General features: G+C 40.8%; 1 protein-coding gene across 3 annotated transcripts in view; it reads right to left on the bottom strand.

Annotated features, from left to right (window-relative positions):
• Window positions 1–18615, bottom strand: part of Spats2 (spermatogenesis associated serine rich 2) — a 74431-nt gene that overhangs the window by 23081 nt on the left and 32735 nt on the right. For 2 of the 3 annotated variants that reach the window (XM_048444626.3, XM_085678568.2), the window contains 5 exons: window positions 17187–17295; window positions 16085–16134; window positions 12460–12718; window positions 9965–10144; window positions 5536–5671 (listed from right to left, as the gene is read on the bottom strand). In XM_048444626.3, coding sequence (XP_048300583.3) covers window positions 5536–5671; window positions 9965–10144; window positions 12460–12718; window positions 16085–16134; window positions 17187–17295 — 734 coding nt within the window. The remainder of the gene's footprint in view (window positions 1–5535; window positions 5672–9964; window positions 10145–12459; window positions 12719–16084; window positions 16135–17186; window positions 17296–18615) is intronic. The other variant, XM_085678569.2, reaches the window with a different exon arrangement.

Raw genomic sequence — 18615 nt, 5'->3', positions numbered from 1 at the left:
TCCAGGCCAGGCAACACTCTATAGTGAGAACCTATCTTAAACACTCCCCCGCTGGAACAAAAACAAAACAAAACAACCCAAGAGTGATTTATTTAAGACCTTCTGACTTAGAAAAACTAAAAGAACACTGAATATTTTGATGAGGCATTTTCCCTTGTACATCTATTTTTTATGCATTATGCAAGTGTGCACATGAATGCTTGAGTGTGCATGAGGCACAAGCACCACAGCATGCATGTGGAGGTCATAAAACAACTTTCAAGTTCGTTCACTTCTTCCACCATGTGGACCCAGGACTGAATTCAAATGTTCAGGCTTGGTGGCAAGTGTCTTTACTCAGTGAGCCATCTTACTGGCCTTATGATTTAATTTACTAAACTTAAAACCCTGTTGTACAATGACAAAGTTCTAAATCCTATTCCACACTGGTTTACATGTAACAGCCATTCCCCTGAGGAAGGAATGACATATGTGACATAGATCAGATGTGTCCAGCTGTAGAGATGACACATGTGATATATATCAGATGTGTCTAGCTGTAGAGATGCTTTGTGTTTTAACAGATAAAGTTTGTCTGAAGATCAGAGAGCAGAGCTAAGTCACTGGAGGCCAAGCGGTGGCGGCTCACACCTTTAATCCCAGTATTTAAGATTCCTACACCTTTAATCCCAGCACTAGGGAAATAGAGACAGAGAGAAATATGGATGGGCGGAGAGAGGAATATAAGGCGGGAGTAGACAAGAGCTCAGTACAGTCTGGATATGCAGTCTGAGGACAGGATCACCTTTTGGTCTGAGGATTCGGTAGAGGTAAAAGGTCTCTCTAGTGGCTGGCTCTACTCTGATCTCTCAGTTTTCACCTGCTAATATCTGACTCTGGGTTTTGATTTGTGAGGACCAATTAGAGTTCATGCTATGTCTAGCCTTTCAAAGTTTAAATACAGAAAATAAGTCATCAATAAGAATGAGATGAAGGTTACTGAGTCAGAATACAGAGAGATTCAAATACCGAACCTACATCTCGTGGTAGCAGATTAAGCAAACTATAAAACTAATACTCAAGTTCTTTTTTACTATAAAAAAGAAAACTACTTAGTAGGAAAGAACTCGGGATAAATAAATCAGGCAATCAATCCAAGCACGTTTAGTAAGATATTTGTGCTAGTTAGTTTTTGTCAATGTGCCAGCTGGAAGGAAGGAATCTCAGCTGAGGGATTGCCCCTATCCGACTGGCCTGTAGATACGTCTGAAGGCATTTCTTGATTGCTAATTATGGGAGGTTGAGCCCACTGTGGGTTGTATTGCCCAGGGCAGGTGATCCAGGATAAGAAGGGTGGCTACTTCAGTTCATGTGCTGACTTCTCTAGGAGAAGAACTATGAATCGGGGCAAATAAAGCACACAGACTTTCTCCCGTGTTGGTTTTGGTCAGTGTTTGTCACAGTGACAGGAGACGAGGCCAGCACCCTAGCAGTAATTTTCACAGACAGTTAAGAGAGCTTTTTAATGTGGGTGTTTCATAAAACTAAAACGCTATTCTTATTCAAAAGGAAACCCTAGCATATCTTCTGTGGGCTTTTTGCAACCACACCTTAAATGAAAATCTTCCACTACACACACACCTTCCAGGATGCATTTATTTCAAATCCTGCTTCGTTACTAGTGTTCAGCTTAAGCCAAGTAACTACTCTCACAATGTAAGTTTTATAGATTAACAAGAAAAGTAAACCTGAGTCTAGAAACTGTTATTACTAAGATTACTAAGTCATCTTAAAAAAAGATAGACTTTAAGTTTAAATACAAGAATTCTGATTTTACTTTCCTTCAGGTATAGGTCAGCTTTTATAATCTTTTTTTTTTAAAAAAAGAGGCCACACTGGCCTGGAACTCACAGAGATCCACTTGTCTCTGCCTCCTGAGTGCTGGCATTAAAGGCGTGTGCCACCATCACCTTTTATAATCAATCTTATTGTTGCAAATCTGTTAAAAATTCTTTGTTTTTCAAAAAATAAAATAAAATAATAATAATAATGAAAAGCCAAGTGGTGGCGGCGTACACCTTTAATCCCAGCACCTGGGAGGCAGAGGCAGGTGGATCTCTGTGAGTTCGGGGCCAGCCTGGTCCCGAAGAGCTAGTTCCAGGATAAGTTCCAAAGCTATAGAAACCTTGTTTCGAAAAACCAAATCTTTGTTTTTCTTTGCTATTATAACAAACACAAACATGACTTTCGGCATTAATTCCAAATGAAGTTAGCGTGCTTGTCCACACGTCTTACAGTAACAACTACCAGCTGCACGGAAGAAGGAGCTTTTAAAGCCCCAACAGCCTGAGAAGGCACCAGCAGAAAAGGGCAGGAAATTTTTGACCTCAAGCTCAACTGACCTGGTTGTTAGCCTGCTGATCTATTGATCACACAGTTCCAAGGGAAGAAACCATTTCACCTGTCGTTACTGAAAGAGGTCCCTTCTGGCTGGGTTCCAAGACAGCAGGACCTCACAAATCTCTCTCAGAAGTGTGTTTCCTGAATGGAATCAGGTCCTGTAGCCGAGTAAGCAGTAAGTTGAATGATCTTAAGAGACTAGAGACCTACCAAAGCAAAGCTGTTTTTCCAAATATGCCAATAAAATGGTAAGACTCTATACAGAAGACACGGCATGTCACCCTCGTACATGTTCAGAACAAGGGCACTTCGCTACAGACAGCCACAGAAGAATGCATTGAGTGGGGAAGGTGGCACTAACTCACAGATGAAAGAGGAAATCTAAGTTTGCCATGAGCAATTTGGCAGTAGCAAAGATGTACAACAAGAAAGAGACGACATGTTCTAGCTACAAAACTCAAAGGTAGAAACTGGGGCTCCAAGGCAAGGTCAGACTAGGAGGTGAACAAGCTGTCTTAAACAGTACGTTTTTGGAGCTGGGCAAGTGGCACAGGTTCAAAGCCAGCCTAGACTACATAGAAAAACCCTCTCTTAAAAACACCCCTCACACAAACACGCAAGTGTGCCTTGGTTGTAAGGGCAAGTCTTTGGAAGTGTCATCTCATTTTTATCACCCCACTCTTTTTTTTCAATCCCAGAGACAAGGAGGACTGAGGGGACCCACAATCACAATCCTCTCTGCCCAGCCCCTTCCATCTGCTGTGGCACACAGGGACCAAAGAGATATGGTCAGGCGTAAGCTCAGGGACAGCACGGCTCATCAGTAAGAAGGAAGGGGACAACTGTGGGGATGCACAGGGCTCTCTACACCACTCACTGTAAACGTAAGTGGTTCTTACACAAGCAGAATGCACAGTCCTACATCTAAGTGACCCTAATGGCTGTCTTCCTGACATTTTCTTTTTTAAAATGATATTTACTAATTTATTTGTATGTCTGAGGGGCAGGGGAGGTGCATGCCATGGCATGCCTGCAGAGTCAGAGAACAGCTTTAGAGAGATAATTCTCTGCTGCCACATGAGCCCTGGGGATCACACTCAAGTAGTCAAACTTGGAGGCAAGTACCTGTTGAGCCATCCTGCCTGCCTTTTCTTTTTTTCTTTTCTTTTTTTTTTTTAACTTTATTTTATGTGCATTGGTGTGAAGGTGTCAGATCCCCCGGAACTGGATTTTCAGACAGTTGTGAGCTGCCATGTGGGAATTGAACCTGGGTCCACTGCAAGAGCAGTCAGTACTCTTAACCGCGGAGCCATCTCTCCAGTCCCCTGCCTGCCTTTTCTTGACATTTATGGAAAGTTTGTTCAAAACATTTTTTAAAAAGCATCCTTTAAAAATACAATTCCTAGCTGAGCAGTGGTGGTGCACACATTTAATCCCAGCACGTGGGAGGCAGAGGCAAGAGAATCTCTGAGTTCAAGGCCAGCCTGGACTACAAAGCAAATTCCAGGGCAGCCAGAGCTACACAGACAAACCCTGTCTCGAAAAACCAAAAAAATATATATAAATTAAAAAAAATTACCCAGAAAATAGCTAAGTTTAAACACAAAATACCTTAATATCTAATTAAAATAGCTTTACTACAACAGCACAAATTTCTCCCCAAGGAAGATTCAATGATCAAACACGTTCCCCTTTTAGTTCACAATGTAGATTAGAATTCAGAAAGCACCAGGGGGTGGTGGTACACACCTCTAATCCCAGCACTCGGGAGGCAGAGGCAGGTGGATCTCTGTGAGTTCTGGCCAGCCTGGTCTACAGAGTAAGTTCCAGGAGAGGCTCCAAAGCCACACAGAGAAACCCTGTCCTGAAAATCAAAATAAATAAATAAATAAAATGAAAATCAGCAAACACTGTGGTTCAGGGTTAAACATTTTTTAAAAAGTGTTTTCTGGAGTCTGGCAAGATGGACCAATGGGCAAGAGTGCTTTCTCTGCAACACTGGACCTAAGTTTGAATTCCAGCACCCACACAGGAGACTCAGCATGGCTGAACATGTGTGTAACCCCAGCAATCAGGTGTAGGACTGAAGAAGGTGGATTCTGAGAGCTGACTGGCCAGACACCGAGTAGAAAACAAAAACCTGCAGTCCAGTGAGAGATCTAGTCCTAAGGCAATGTTTCAGTCACAGAGGATGACACAGCGCCCTGTTCTGGACTCTGGACCACACGCATACTCGTGGGTCCACACAGTCACGTGTACACCACACTCTCCCTCCACATACACATCAACTATTTTCAAGACTCGAGAGATGGCTCAGGGAGTAAAGTACCTATGTTTGAATCTCCAGAATCCAGACAAAGTCAGGCACATGGTGGCAGCTGTCTACAATCCCAATGTTGTTATGGTAACATGGGAGGCAGAGACAAGACAATTAATTCCTGGAGGCTCTTGGGCCAGCTGCAGGCATATTGTAGGGGCAAACAGAAGACCAGTTTCGCCAAGGTGGAAGAGACCACCAACTCTCTGACCTCTATACATGCACGCATACAAAGTATTTTCAAACCTGCTTTTATTCCCCTCAACAGAATACAAACTAGTGCATTTTAAGAAATGAGTATAGAACACAACTGGAAAAACACAAGGCCAAAAGTAAATAAATGATTAATAGGGCACTGAAGAGATTATTAGGGTAAGAGAGATAAGAAAGATGAAAAATTCAAAAAGCAGACATTCTCTACTTTACGCATTCTGGTTTGTTTTTTGTTTCAAAATAAGACCTTGCTTGCTTGTAGCCAGGCTGGCCTGGAAACTGGTGATCCTCCTGCCTCAGCCTCCCAAGTGCTACGATTACAGGGTGGCTAAACCTACCTGGCAGTATCTAACAGTATGTCATTTATTATATTGTTGGCTCAAAATACTTTTTTTTAAAAAAAAATATATTCCCATTAAGCCCATTTCTAGAGCACTGTGAGTTCTACCACTCAATCCCATACTATGGCCAAAAGAAACTGAACAAAGCAGAAAGTTAAATATACTATATAACTTTTAGGTTTCTCCCCATATGTAGCTAGAAGGGGATTAAAGAAGCTAGTGAATGGCTGGCCATATTTATAAATGAACACCACACTAATGATGTATAAATGCAACTTCTCTTACCAGCTTTGCAACTCAGCAAAAGCTTGCTTCATTTTCTTGATGGATGCATCCATCTCTTCTTTAACTACGACTCGGTACCGCGCAAGGGACACAGTGCAGCGCTGGAGGTCTTTCACAGATTTCTCAATGTTAGAACCTTGGAGGGAAAAAACAAGCCATTACTTTAAAAAGAAACATGTAAATTAAAAGTTGGACCTGAATGTGTTAAGTCAGACATCATATGGACTAAGATCCAAATGACCACCCTTTTTTTTTCTTGGTTTTTTTAAGACAAGGTTTCTCTGTAGCTTTGGGAGCCTGTCCTAGAACTAGCTCTTGTAGACCAAGCTGGCCTCGAACTCACAGAGATCTGTTTGCCTCTGCCTCCTGAATGCTGGGATTAAAGGTGTACACCACCACCACCTGGCTACAAAAGAAACTCTTATTTTTCAAATTTTCATGTTTATTTTTTAAAATAAGTATTCTAATGAAAATGAAAAAACAAGAAGTGGATTTATCTTTCCAGATTAAACAACACACAACAGACAAAATATATGAAATAATGGTTATATAACCATTATTTCAAAAAATAACAATAGACAGTAGGCAGTTCTTCCCTGAAAAAACAGAGTGAAGTGAAGCGAGGCTGATGATTGCCCCAACTTACTGTCAGGACAGTTTCTAAACTGCAATAAAGAGAAGAAATCCCAAGCCTGGCAGTCTCCTGAGTTAAATAAATGGGGAAGCTAAGGCTAGAACTCTTCAGACGGAGCAGAATCCACACAAAGATGAAGCAATAACAGGTAGACAGAGCAGTAGGAGCCATGGCATTAACATGGACATGAAGACATCACCAAGTCAGCAAAGCAGTGGATGACAGTCAGACTTCACCCAGGCCAGGGACAGTTTGTCTATACTGGGGAAAACAGAAAAACCTCACAATACATACAACAGGCTGCTTGGGTGGATAGTCCCCCAGCAGCGAAGCAAAGTTAGCTCTAGTATCAAGACTGTTCTCATCTAATCTAACAAGGTTCAGAAGCTTCAGTGTTCTCACATAACCAAGCCACAGAGTACTGAAAGAAATTCAAATGTCTAGTAACCAACAAAGAAAGATTTACAATATTTAGATTCCATTAAAAATAAGGCATATAAAAACACAAAAAATATTAAAAATAAAACATGATCAATTATGAAGAGAAAAAAAATCACCAGAAACAGATGCAGAAATGACACATGCTAGAATCAAGTATGAAAGGACATCAAAAGCTCAGCAGTTAAGAGCACCACCTGCTCTTCCAGAGGACCTGGGCTTGATTCCCAGCACCCACAGGGCAGCTTTTAACTGTCTGTAACTCCAGCTCAAGAGGATCCAATGCTCTCTTCTGGCCTCTATGGGTACTGGGCATACAAATGGTGCACAGACACATGTGCAGGCGAATTATCCATACATGCAAATTAAAAATATTTTAAGCTAGGGACTTCAGGTCAGTGGTAGTGCTTGACTGACATCCCTGGGCTTAATTTAATACATCAAAAACTATGGGTTTTTTTGTTTTGTTTTTTCGAGACAGAGTTTCTCTGTAGCTTTGGAGCCTGTCCTGGAACTCACTCTATAGACCAGGCTGGCCCCGAACTCACAGAGCTCTGCCTGCTTCTGCTTCCTGAGTGCTGGGACTAAAGGCGTACGCCACCACCACCCATCAAAGATACACATTTTTGTTTTCTCTGTCTCTCATTTCTGTTTTCTAAGATCAAGTCTCACTCTGTAATCATGGTTGGCACTGAAACTCATATGTGTATACCAGGTCAGCCTTGAACTTGACATGATCCTCCTGCTTCCTCCTGAGAGCTGGAATTAGACACCAACTATCAGTAGTTGTGTACAACATGGGCACACACACTTTTAATTTTACATGTATGTGCATACAGGGGTATGTGCCAGAGATCAACCATGATTTTAATTTTATATGTATGTGCATACAGGGGTATGTGCCAGAGATCAACCATGATTTAAATTTTACATGTATGTGCATACAGGAGTGTGTGCCAGAGATCAACCATGATTTTCATTCCTCAGGAATCACCCACCAATTTTTATTTTTATGTTTTTAAGATTTACTTTTTTATTTTATGTATGAGTTTTCAGCCTGCATAGGTCTGTGCTTACCCAACTTATAATAAACAGTGGGATGGAAACTATGAAAAAAAAATGTGTTTACCATGTGTGAGCTATCATGTGGGTCCTGTGGGTTCTGGAAACTAAACCCTGGTCCTCTGCTAAAGTAACTTAACTCAACTGATGAGCCATCTCTCTAGCCCCCTACCTTGCTTTTTGAGAGAGAATCTCTCACTGGGACCTAGGGCTCATCAACAGGGAAGGCTGGCCGGCCCCAGAGACTCTTCTGCCTCCACAGCACATCTGGCCACATCTGGCTCACCTATGCTGGGCTCCACACTCAGGTCCTCTTCCTGCACAGCCAACACTTTGCTGACTGAGCCATCTCCCCAGTAGCTACGTTTCCAATTGCATCAATTTTTTGATGGCCTCTCAGTATACTAGCCAGGCCAACCATAAACTCCTCAGTCTATAGAGCAGCTAGAACTAAAGCCTTTGCCAATGAATCCTGTTGCAAGGAGTCACGTGTTGGTTCCTGGCTGCTCAGCAGCTCAGACCCGAAATAATCACCAGGAACTACATTATTTAAATCACTGCTTGTCCCATTAGCCCTAGCTTCTTATTTGCTAACTCTTACATCTTAATTTAACCCATCTCCATTAATCTTGCATCACCATGAGGTCATGGCCTACGAGCAAAGTTTTAGCATGTCTGTCTGGCAGCGGCTCCATGGCTTCTCTCTGACTCTTCCTTCTTTCTTCCAGTATTTAGTTTTCCTCGCCTAGCTAAGTTCTGCCTTGCTATAGGTCCAAAGCAGTTTCTTTATTCATTAATGATAATCACAGCATACAGAGGAGAGTCCCACATCAGAATCCAGTCCACTTTTCAATACAAATTCTTCCTCCTTCCAATTTGATTTCCTTTAGAATTTATCTAAGTTTTTAATCCCTGTGCATACTTTTATTTTTGCTTGGCTGGATATTCTCAGACTGGCCATTTGGCAGCAAGCTGAGGGCTACCAGAATGAAAAGGAAGTGCTAACCAAATGTAGGGCATGAGCTAGCAAAATGGCTCAGAGGGTAAAGACTCATACTGTCAAGCCTGACAATCTGAATTTGATCCCCAGATGCCATGAAGGAGAAACAAATTGACTCTCAAAAGTTTTTCTTGGTGTATATGGTAGGCAGGCAGGAAAGCACAGACACACACACACACAAATAAATAAATAAATTAATAAATAAGTGAGTGTTGGCGGGGTGGTGGTGGCACACTTTTAATCCCAGCACTTAGGAGACAAAGACAGGCAGATCTCTGTGAGTTCAAGGCCAGCCTGGCCTACAAAACAAAGTTCTAGAACAGCCAGGACCGTTACACAGTGAAACCCTGTCTTGAAAACAAACAAATAAATAATGTAATAAATAAATAAATGTAAAAATTCTTAAATGTAGCTCTTATGGAAAATTATTTTAAAAATAGCTACAATTTATGACAACCCTCTATATTCCTACCTCATTGTTCACTTGAGAGGATCATTATGCTTAGATACAGATGGACTAGTATGTCTGTTTAATAACTGACTGCTCATTTAAATGATTATTATAACGTCTAAAAAAACAGAGTTGTTGGATGGGGTGATGAATATCTTTGATCCCAGTTCTCAGGAGGCAGAGGCAAGCAGATTTCTGTAAATCTGAAGTAAGCCTGGTCTACAAAGAGAATTCCAGGCAAGACAAGCTACACAGTGAGATCTTGCCTCAAAATACACACATGTATGCACACACTGTGAGAGTTATTACTACTTAGTGCTAAGTATTATCTGTTGTTGAGATAAGGTCAACTGCTTTAGCCCAGGCTAGCCTAGAAGCTGTGGTCTTCCTTCCTCAGGCTTCCGAGTGCCAGGAATACAGGTATGTTCTAAGCATTACAACTTTCTGTCAAAATGATTATAAGAGTCGTATCTTAAAAGTAAAGAACTACCACCACCAATCAATTCCAAGTATTTCAGAGGACATGCTCCTGTTTGAGCCTCCATCTGCTGGACTTCAGGAAGAGCACAGAGCTGGAGAGAGCAGTGAGAATGTCCTGTCAGACACAGGCTTTCACATGTTGATTCAACCAGGAGAATAAACACGAAGGAAACAGCATAAGCAGCTGCAGTGATGCACAGAGGGAACAGGGCAGTCATCCTGGCAGGACAATTTGGCCACAACTCACAAAAAGGTCTGTGCTGCTGTATCAAGACACAGTAACATGCAGAGATTACAGCACAGGCAGAAATGATCGCCTGAGGACCTCTGGAACTTTTCTCTCCCAGGTGGGCCTTGGATTTACCTAGCTTTTTATTGGTAGAAGACGATGGAACATTCTCCATTCCCAGATTTGAAACCTGGGCTCCCGTGGTGGCTCTTGAGAGAGATTTGGCAGCATTCCGGGATTGCTGGGCATTCGGAACAGAGTGCGTAGTCAAAGATTTGGGCTCAAAGTCAGAGACACCATTCTCCAGCACAGATCCTGTGCAAGAAAGAGGGTGATTTATCTAAGTTGTATTCAGTATAGAAAGAAAGAAGGTTAAAAAGTGTTAGACAAAGCCATTCCTATTAAGAAGGCTATTGGCTTCCATAAGCTGCAATGAAGAAAAAAAGTTTCATAATGTCTCAGAGGAAAAAAAAATAATTTAAAAGCTTTAGAGTAAAGACAGGGCAGAACTGGAAAATGGAAAGGGAGCTTATACACAATGAACTAGACTCCACTGGTTATCGTTGGTTTGGTTTGTTTGCAGTCAGGTACAATATTTTTTTCTCTGCATCTTTAAAAAACTATGTATGTTTGTGAATTAGCCAATAAAAAAACAGCAAAAAAACAGAACAAAATTCTTACACTAACATCACCTTTAAGAACCCAGGTATACTAAAGCAGAGGGAACAAGATTAATACACAAATACCTTTTTAAATGTAATTTAAGTTACGTTTAATCGTTTCATTATTTTGTGTATATGGGTTTTTTTGCCTGCATGTGTATCTGTGTAACACATGCAAGCAGTGTCCCAGAGGCCGGAAGAGGGTGTCAGATCCGCTGATACTGGAGTTACAGACGGCTGTGAGACAAAGTGTGGGAGCTGGGGATCAAACTGGGTACTATGCAAGAGCAACCAGTGCTCGTAACCACTGACCCAGCACTCCAAACTCCCTTCAAAACAAAAATATTACTTTTTCTGTTCTTTTTGCTTTTTGTTGTTGTTGGGAGGGAGCAGGGTTTCTCTATGTACCACTGGCTGTCCTGGAACTCTCTATATGAGACCAGGCTGGTCTCAAACTCCCAGAAAACTGCCTGCCTCTGCCTCTCAAGGGCTCGGATTAAAGGCGTGAGCCACTATGCCTGGTTTCCAAACAAGTTATTTTTCAAAGAGAAACATTTACAAAATCATTAATACAAAATAAATGAATGCAACACAAACAATAAAAAGTCAGAGACAGATATTGGAACTCAATCTGAAGATCAGAAAAGCAAAGCAGCCAATCACTAGAGCGACCTCCATCAACTCTGCAGACTGAAAGGGTGAGAGCCTGTCTCCATGAATGCTCAGACTCCACACTCCACTGAGTTCCTGTCTCTTCCCCTTATATTCCTCTCTCCACCCAGCTATATCACTCTTGTCTCCACCTCCCTAGTACTGGGATTAAAGGTGTGAGCCACCATCACCTGAACCTGTGTAGCCCAGGGTGGCTTTGAACTCACAGAGATCTGTCTGCCTCTGCCTTCAGAGTCCTGGGGGTTAAAGGTGTGTGTCACCACACCTTTAACACCTGTGAGGCTGACTAGTACGGCTGTTTTATTCTCTGATCTTCATGCAGGCTTTACTTATTAAAACACAAACAATATACCACTATACCTGAATTTCTAAGAATTTACTAATCTGAATTCTTTATTAGGAAACAAATGTGAAGAACACGGGCTGCTCTAGAAGAAAACTGAGATTCGGTTCCCAGCACCTATATCTATAAGGCAGCGCACAGCCATCTGTAATTCCAATCCAGGGGATTCAACACCCTTCCAGCCTCGATGATATACCAGGCACACATGTGGTGCACAGACATATATGCAGGCAAAAATCAGTCACACATATAAAATAAACCAATCTAAAAAACAATTTTTAAAAAGAAATAAAGAACTATAAATGTTTTAAAAGACCCACAAAAGTCTAGTTACAAAACTATGATTACTATTAATATTACATATTCCTAAAACATTTTCACTATTTTCTTTCTATACTGATGACTGCTCAGCCAATTTATCCCACTCTGTGCTCTAAACCACTGCCTTTGTTGGACAGGATCTGTGCTGGGGAATAGTGTCTCTGACTAACATTCCTGAGATGAAGCTGAGGACACCATCATCTTATCACCATGTTCTCCAGTAATTCTATCATATTTTTGATAGTCACTCTCTTATTTCTAAATAATACTAAGGCACTGTTATTCAATCCCAGAAGTATTGTACTATATATTTTGGAAAAAATTCTGAGACAAAGGAACAAGAATTCTACTTTTTTTTTTTTTTTTTCCAAGACAGGGTTTCTCTGTATAGCTTTGGAGCTTGTACTGAAAATCACTCTGTAAACCAGGCTGGTCTCAAACTTACAGAGATCTGCCTGTCTCTGCCTCCCAAATGATGCTGGGATTAAAGGTGTGTGCCATCATGGCCCAGTGACCAATTATACTTAAAGTAATAACAAGTGTCTTAATCAATAGACCCCCCCCCACCGTCCTATTTTTTTTTTTTTTTGCGTAAATTACTTCCCAAAATCTGTATAAAAACAAAAACTCACCGCTTCTATCCAGTGTATCTGGTGTGGCAAACTCAGGATCTTCCAATTCTCTGGCATCTATTGAAAGTGTCTCCAAACCTTCACTGAGTGAGTCCACAGACTCAGCATCATTGATGGCACCATTGACGTGGTAACCATTAATGCCGCCTTTCTCTGAAGATGCAAGTTGTTCCTCTTTAACGGGTACTGACTTACTTGAGTCTGGGGCACTGTTATTTGCTTCTGATACAGGCTTTGGTTTGCTTTTCTTCTTTTTGTTCTAAGGTTGTCAAAGATTTGAAAAAAAAAAAGAAAGGAAAAAGCAGATCCTCCAACACAACTCAGAGGTAACTAATTCCAGCTAAAAAAGAAGTCAGTGTTACCAAGCAATTGTGTTTATATTGAACTAATGACAAAAATACTTTACTATGTAAAACTGCATTTTGAATGAACTCTCGAAATAAAATACTTTTCATAGCAAAACATATTTTTATTTATTTTTTATTTTATGTGCACTGGTATGACAGCTGTTAGCTCCCATGTGGGTGCTGGGAATTGAACCCAGAACCTCTGGAAGAGCATTATAAGTGCTCTTAACCACTGATCCGTCTCTCCATCCTCTGCAAAACCTATCTTTAAGCAAAATGAAAAGTTTTAAAAAGTAAAAGGCAACAACAAAAAGTGTAACATATTTTTAAAGTGAAATATAAACAGAGCTCTAAATAACCACAATAACCAAATAGAGAAAATATAATGTATAAGTAATTTAATGAAGCGTAACCTCAGTACAATGACTGACAAATAATAAGACCTGTGCTGCAGCATGGCTTTCAACTACTATATTAGCAAAGGTCAAAGAGTTTAAAGATATAAGGTCACTGGTTCCACTCAACAGACAGCTATGACCACTCTGGAAATAGCCAGGCATTTTCATAAACATCAGGGTGAGTGGAAACCTAGTAGTGCTTTTGAAAGTTACAAACGCACACACCTTTCAACCAGCAGTTCTAATAACAGCAAGCTATCCTGGCCAGGATGACAATGTATACAGGATCATTCAGCGCAGCACTGTTATATTAATAAGGACTGAGAAGCCATGCAAATGCAGGTCAGTAGGGGACAGAGATATTCCAGGCTCCATTACGTGGAATGTGCGAAGAAGAAAATACATATTTGTAACTGTTTATGTGAATAAAGTATCTTGGAGGCTACATAAGAAATTAATAAGAGCTTGGGATTGTAGCTCAGTGGTAAAGCACTTGCCCAGCCTAGGTTTGATCCCCAATGTCAAAAACAACAAAAAATGAATGAATAAATAAATAAACTAATAATTCTGTATGCCTGATGGAAAAGTGGGCACCAAATGGCTGGGGAAAAGAGGTGAATTAAAACTATTACAGGGTACATTTATACCTTGGAAATAGGAACCATGTGAATAAAGAGATCTTTGTCTCTGTTTTAACAACAGACAGCTATGCTGGCAACATTCAGCTCTTCTAAGACTAGATGAGTGAACCAGTCAGTTCTCGTGCCAGGCCTTCTGATGACCCTGTCCAAAAGAATAACTCCTGAACTTGGCGTTCAGTTTCCTCCTCTCCTCTATCTTACTTTCTCCCGTGTTATTACACATGTGTAATTAGCAGCACACACTCATGTCTTATTAGGCTAAGTTAAGGGTTGTGTTACAGATTCAAGCACTGGAGAGTATCAGACTATACATCTATTTTCTTCCACGAGTTCATGTCACACACACGCGTGTGCGTGCGTGCGCGCACACACACACACACACACACACACAAACACACACACTATGCACATGGCTTGTGTTGTTAATAATTTATGTTCTGAGGTCAATAAATCATGACCATGATGTTTTGAGCACCCAGAGTTCTGTATGCTGGGTGACCAGTGAGACAGTATGGAAAGCAAAGGCCCAGAAAGCTTCACGAGGACCTGAACAGCGTTAAGTGACTCTGGGAAAAAATTCTCAAAGGTTAATAAAGTCAAACTTGGCTTGGTCAAGAAATCATTTCAGGGCTGGCAAGACTTCTCAGTGAGTAAAATATCTTCCACACAGCCTGACCACCTGAATTCAATCCCTGGAATCCACGTTGGAAAGAGAGACCCAGCTCCTCAAAGCTGTACTCTGCACCATGGCATGTATACACCTACACACATACACAACACAATAATGAAATTTAAAAGAAAGCTTTTCAGAACACAACACTAACTTAAAGGAAAAATACTACTAACAGAGTTGGTATTTAATTCAAATTGGCACTTAAGCATTCCTTAAAGGCAGTACACCTGGGTTAGAGAGCCATGGGAAGAATTCAGAACCCAGCTAGTACCACAGGAGGGAAGCAATCTGGGTCTTAAAAGGATATAAATAAAGAGATTAAGAACTAAAATATTAGGTATTATAATGAGAATATGTATGTATTAGTATTATAGTATTTAAATAATTTTGCTGTGGCTTTTCCCCCCAGGCAGAGTTGTGCTATGTAGACCATAATGGCCTTGAACTCCTGACCCTCCTAAGTGCGAGGATCACAGGGAAGCGCCACCACATCTATATATTTCTACTTTATAGATGAGCAAACTAAAGTCAGACAATACCCGCAGCTCACAAGACCAGATGAGGCAGAACAGGACAGAAATCCAGTTCTGACTGACTCTGAAGCCCAAATGATTTTGTCTCAGAAAGGCAAGCAGCCTGAAGGAGCAAAATACAGGCTAGTAAGATGGGCAGCAGGTGGACATGACAATCAAACCTGGTAACTTGAATTCCACCCACAGAGAGCACATGAAGGTGAGAGAACCTCTGACCTCCGTGAGCTCATATATATGCAAATATACAAACAATAAATAAACATAGATAGAAGGATAAAGTTTTTTAAAGAAGCAAAAGCTCCCATTTGGCTTTAAGTCAAAACCCCTACTACTAGGAATATAACACAGCTGTCTGACCTGAAAACGAACTGTTTAATCTATGAAATGAATCCGACTGGAAACCAGTCGCCTTCTTCCCTGGAGGCACTGTATTTCTGACATGTTTGCTTGCTTCTCCTCTTGTCTAGAGCAACCCCAGCAACTGTACCTGCAAATTTCACACTTTCTCCCTCCAACCACAGGGGGCAAACTCTGTGGAATACAGCAGTGTCCCAATGTCAAAACGGCATTGCTGAGATGGCAAACAGATGGCAAACATATGGAAACGTTTTCTTTCAAATATTATGAGATGTATGGAGTTGGCTGTGGAATCTGACGTCAGTGATCACCAGGGAAGATAGGCAGGTGTCCCGCCTGCACCCACAATGCTCCTCTGCTGGAGCCTCCAAAGAAGCTCGTAAATATTCTCTAATACTCTTTAAAGCCTTTTTCTTTTTAAAAATTATGTGGACCGCTTTGCCCTCCTATACATATGTGCACCTAATGCCTGTGGAGATCTAAAGAGGTCCAGACCACCTGCCCCTTGAGTCACAGATGGTAAGCTGCTATGTGGAGCCAAGAACTGCACCCAGCTCCTCTGCAGGAGTAGTAGGCTACTCTTACCTGCTAAGCCATCTTGCCAGCCCCTAAAGACTAATTTATAAGGAAACCAAACAATATAAATATCATGCTCTTACATATAACTCATCTGTACCTTTTTCTTGCCTGTCACTATCCATTCCTTGAGTACTTCACTGGCACTGCCTGAAAAAGAAATCAGAGAGATATATTTCCTCTTGTGCCACATACACTAAAGGAGGAGTCAATGCGTTTCATAATTGCTGGATAGTGTAGTGAAGATATCAGGTCATGCTTCTGCTACCTACTGCGGTCTCCTGGTCATTTAAGATTCTCTATATATCTTTGTCTGAGCACAAAGATGACTAGTTTTCACCTAAGTATGCTGTCTTCTCCCCTCCATGTTACAAACCATCTTGACTGTGGTGTTTGGAAAGAGCTGCACCCTATATCAGACTCAAACCCTGATATAAAGAAAACATGATGAGAGAAAAAACCTGTAGACTTTGACTTGTTTCTCCTGTATTCACAAATCCAGGAAAGGGCAGTGGGGAGTCCTGACCTGACACCACTCATCTCGAAGGCAAAACAGCTTCAATTAACGTTATACAGAAAGAAGTTTAAAAACACTTAACTCTACAAATTCAAGAAGCTGAACAAGATTATTGTTTTCTATCTAACATATAGAGAACATAAGGAAACTGAACTCATATATTTGAGTCACCTGCCAGAACCAAACTAAATTATAATGGAGTTTGGAATAAATGTTGAGTCCTTGAATTGGTCATCTGTTCCTGGGCCACTGAGTTACTCCTTTATAATAGTCACTTAAATTACTTTATCCAGTTCCATTCAAGCCCCTTATACCATCAGCTGCACAGTTTGTTTGGGGAGGAGGGACATAATTTTTTTAAATGGGGTCTCACTGTACAGTGGGAGACTGGCCTAGAACTCACTATATAAACAAGACTGGCCTCTTGTCATAGTTCCCTTGCCTTTACGTCTCAAATACTGGGATTGCAGCAATGTGCCACCACACTTGGTCTGATTTCTTAAACACGAGTAGACAACACTTTTAATAATAAAGGAGTTTTCATGTTTTCTCTTCCTATAGTTTTTCTATAGCTTGGGAATGAAAAGAGTATCTCACATTAACAAAATGTCACAGGACACTGTACTGTCATTAGACTGTGAGCTATGGTTCAGGTTCCAAAAGTCTAAACGTGAGATAGGATTACCTTCCATGAATGCTTGTACTGTTTTGTCCACACAATTATCGAAGTGCTGCAAAACCAGGATGATTTCATTGTTGCTCCTATTAGGAACTATTGCACGCACTGCGTTTATCTGCAAAAGATGACAGAGTTGTGTAATTCTAACATGAATAGGTCACTGGGCAGCTGAAGTGTATTAGGGAGAATAACACTGTCATTTTACTTCCAACAGTTTTATCACTCTTTAATGTCAGTAAGAGCACACACAACCATCACACTGGGAATAATAAATAGAAAAATGATAAAGCCACATGAAAACTTAAATTTCAAATTTTAAAAAGACAGAATATTTATAGAAATAAAAGGGCATCACTGAGATGGCCAGTGAATAAAAGCATTTACAGGGACCCAAGGATCTGAGCTCAATCTCTAGAGCCCACTGTGAAGGCAGAAAACTGACACCACCCACAAACTACCAGGTCATTAGACATCTGCATGTTCTCTCTCCCCCTCTCTCTCTCACACACACAAATAACAATAATAATTTTTATTTTTAAAGTTAGAAGGTTCTGAGTATGGGCTTAAATCCCTGCACTCAGGAGGCTGAGGCTGGCAGATTTCTGTAAGTTCAAGGCCAGTCTGGTCTACTTAGTGAGTTCCATGTCTTAAAAAACAAAAACATAAACAACAAAAAGTTAGATGGTATGCACAAGATTATATGCCAAGAAAGAGTAGGCAATTAAGATATGGTGTCACACAAACGTAGTTTCATCTAGGTACCAGCTATTAATTTACCATCAGTGGTTCTTCACTGTAAGCATACTATAGGTTAAGTAGGAAATTTAATGGACCATTAACTCTAACAGCTTAGGTTTTTGTTTTTTAAATGTCTATGTGTCATGCATGTGTGAGTCTGGTATACAGGAACATATAAGTGTGAGTACAAGTTCCCATGGACACTGTAAAAGCCAGAGGACACTGGCTCTTCCATTCTATAACTCTCCACTTCATTCCCTTGAGGCAAGAGTGTCCCACCTGGAGTGTGGCTGGCAGCCAGCAGGCTCCAGTGATGCTCCTGTCTACTCCTCCCACGTGCTGGGGTCACAGCCATATGCAGGTCTATGTGTGGATCTGAAATCAAGTCTGCATGCTTGCACCGCAAGTGCTCTCACCACTGAGTGAAAATTTTTCCAGCCCAACAACTTAGATTTGTATACAGCAATATTCAAAATACTTGTTACTTTGTGTCAATTAGCTGTATAAAGACTCTACAGAGATAACTGACAGAGACTGTCTGAATTATTACAGGCTATTTTAGGGGCATAAAACACAATGAGCTAGTAATAACCCAGCTTAACAAAACAAAACAAATGCAAATAAAGTCCACTGGACATCTACTAAATCCTGTTTCTCCAGGAATTCGTACTCCAAAATTTGATTTAATTTTAATATA

Source organism: Myodes glareolus, chromosome 19 (assembly GCF_982192425.1).
Source record: "Myodes glareolus chromosome 19, mMyoGla1.1, whole genome shotgun sequence".
Lineage (NCBI taxonomy): Eukaryota > Metazoa > Chordata > Mammalia > Rodentia > Cricetidae > Myodes > Myodes glareolus.
The sequence above is the reverse complement of the archived record's forward strand: the minus strand, read 5'-3'. Positions and strand labels throughout refer to the sequence as shown.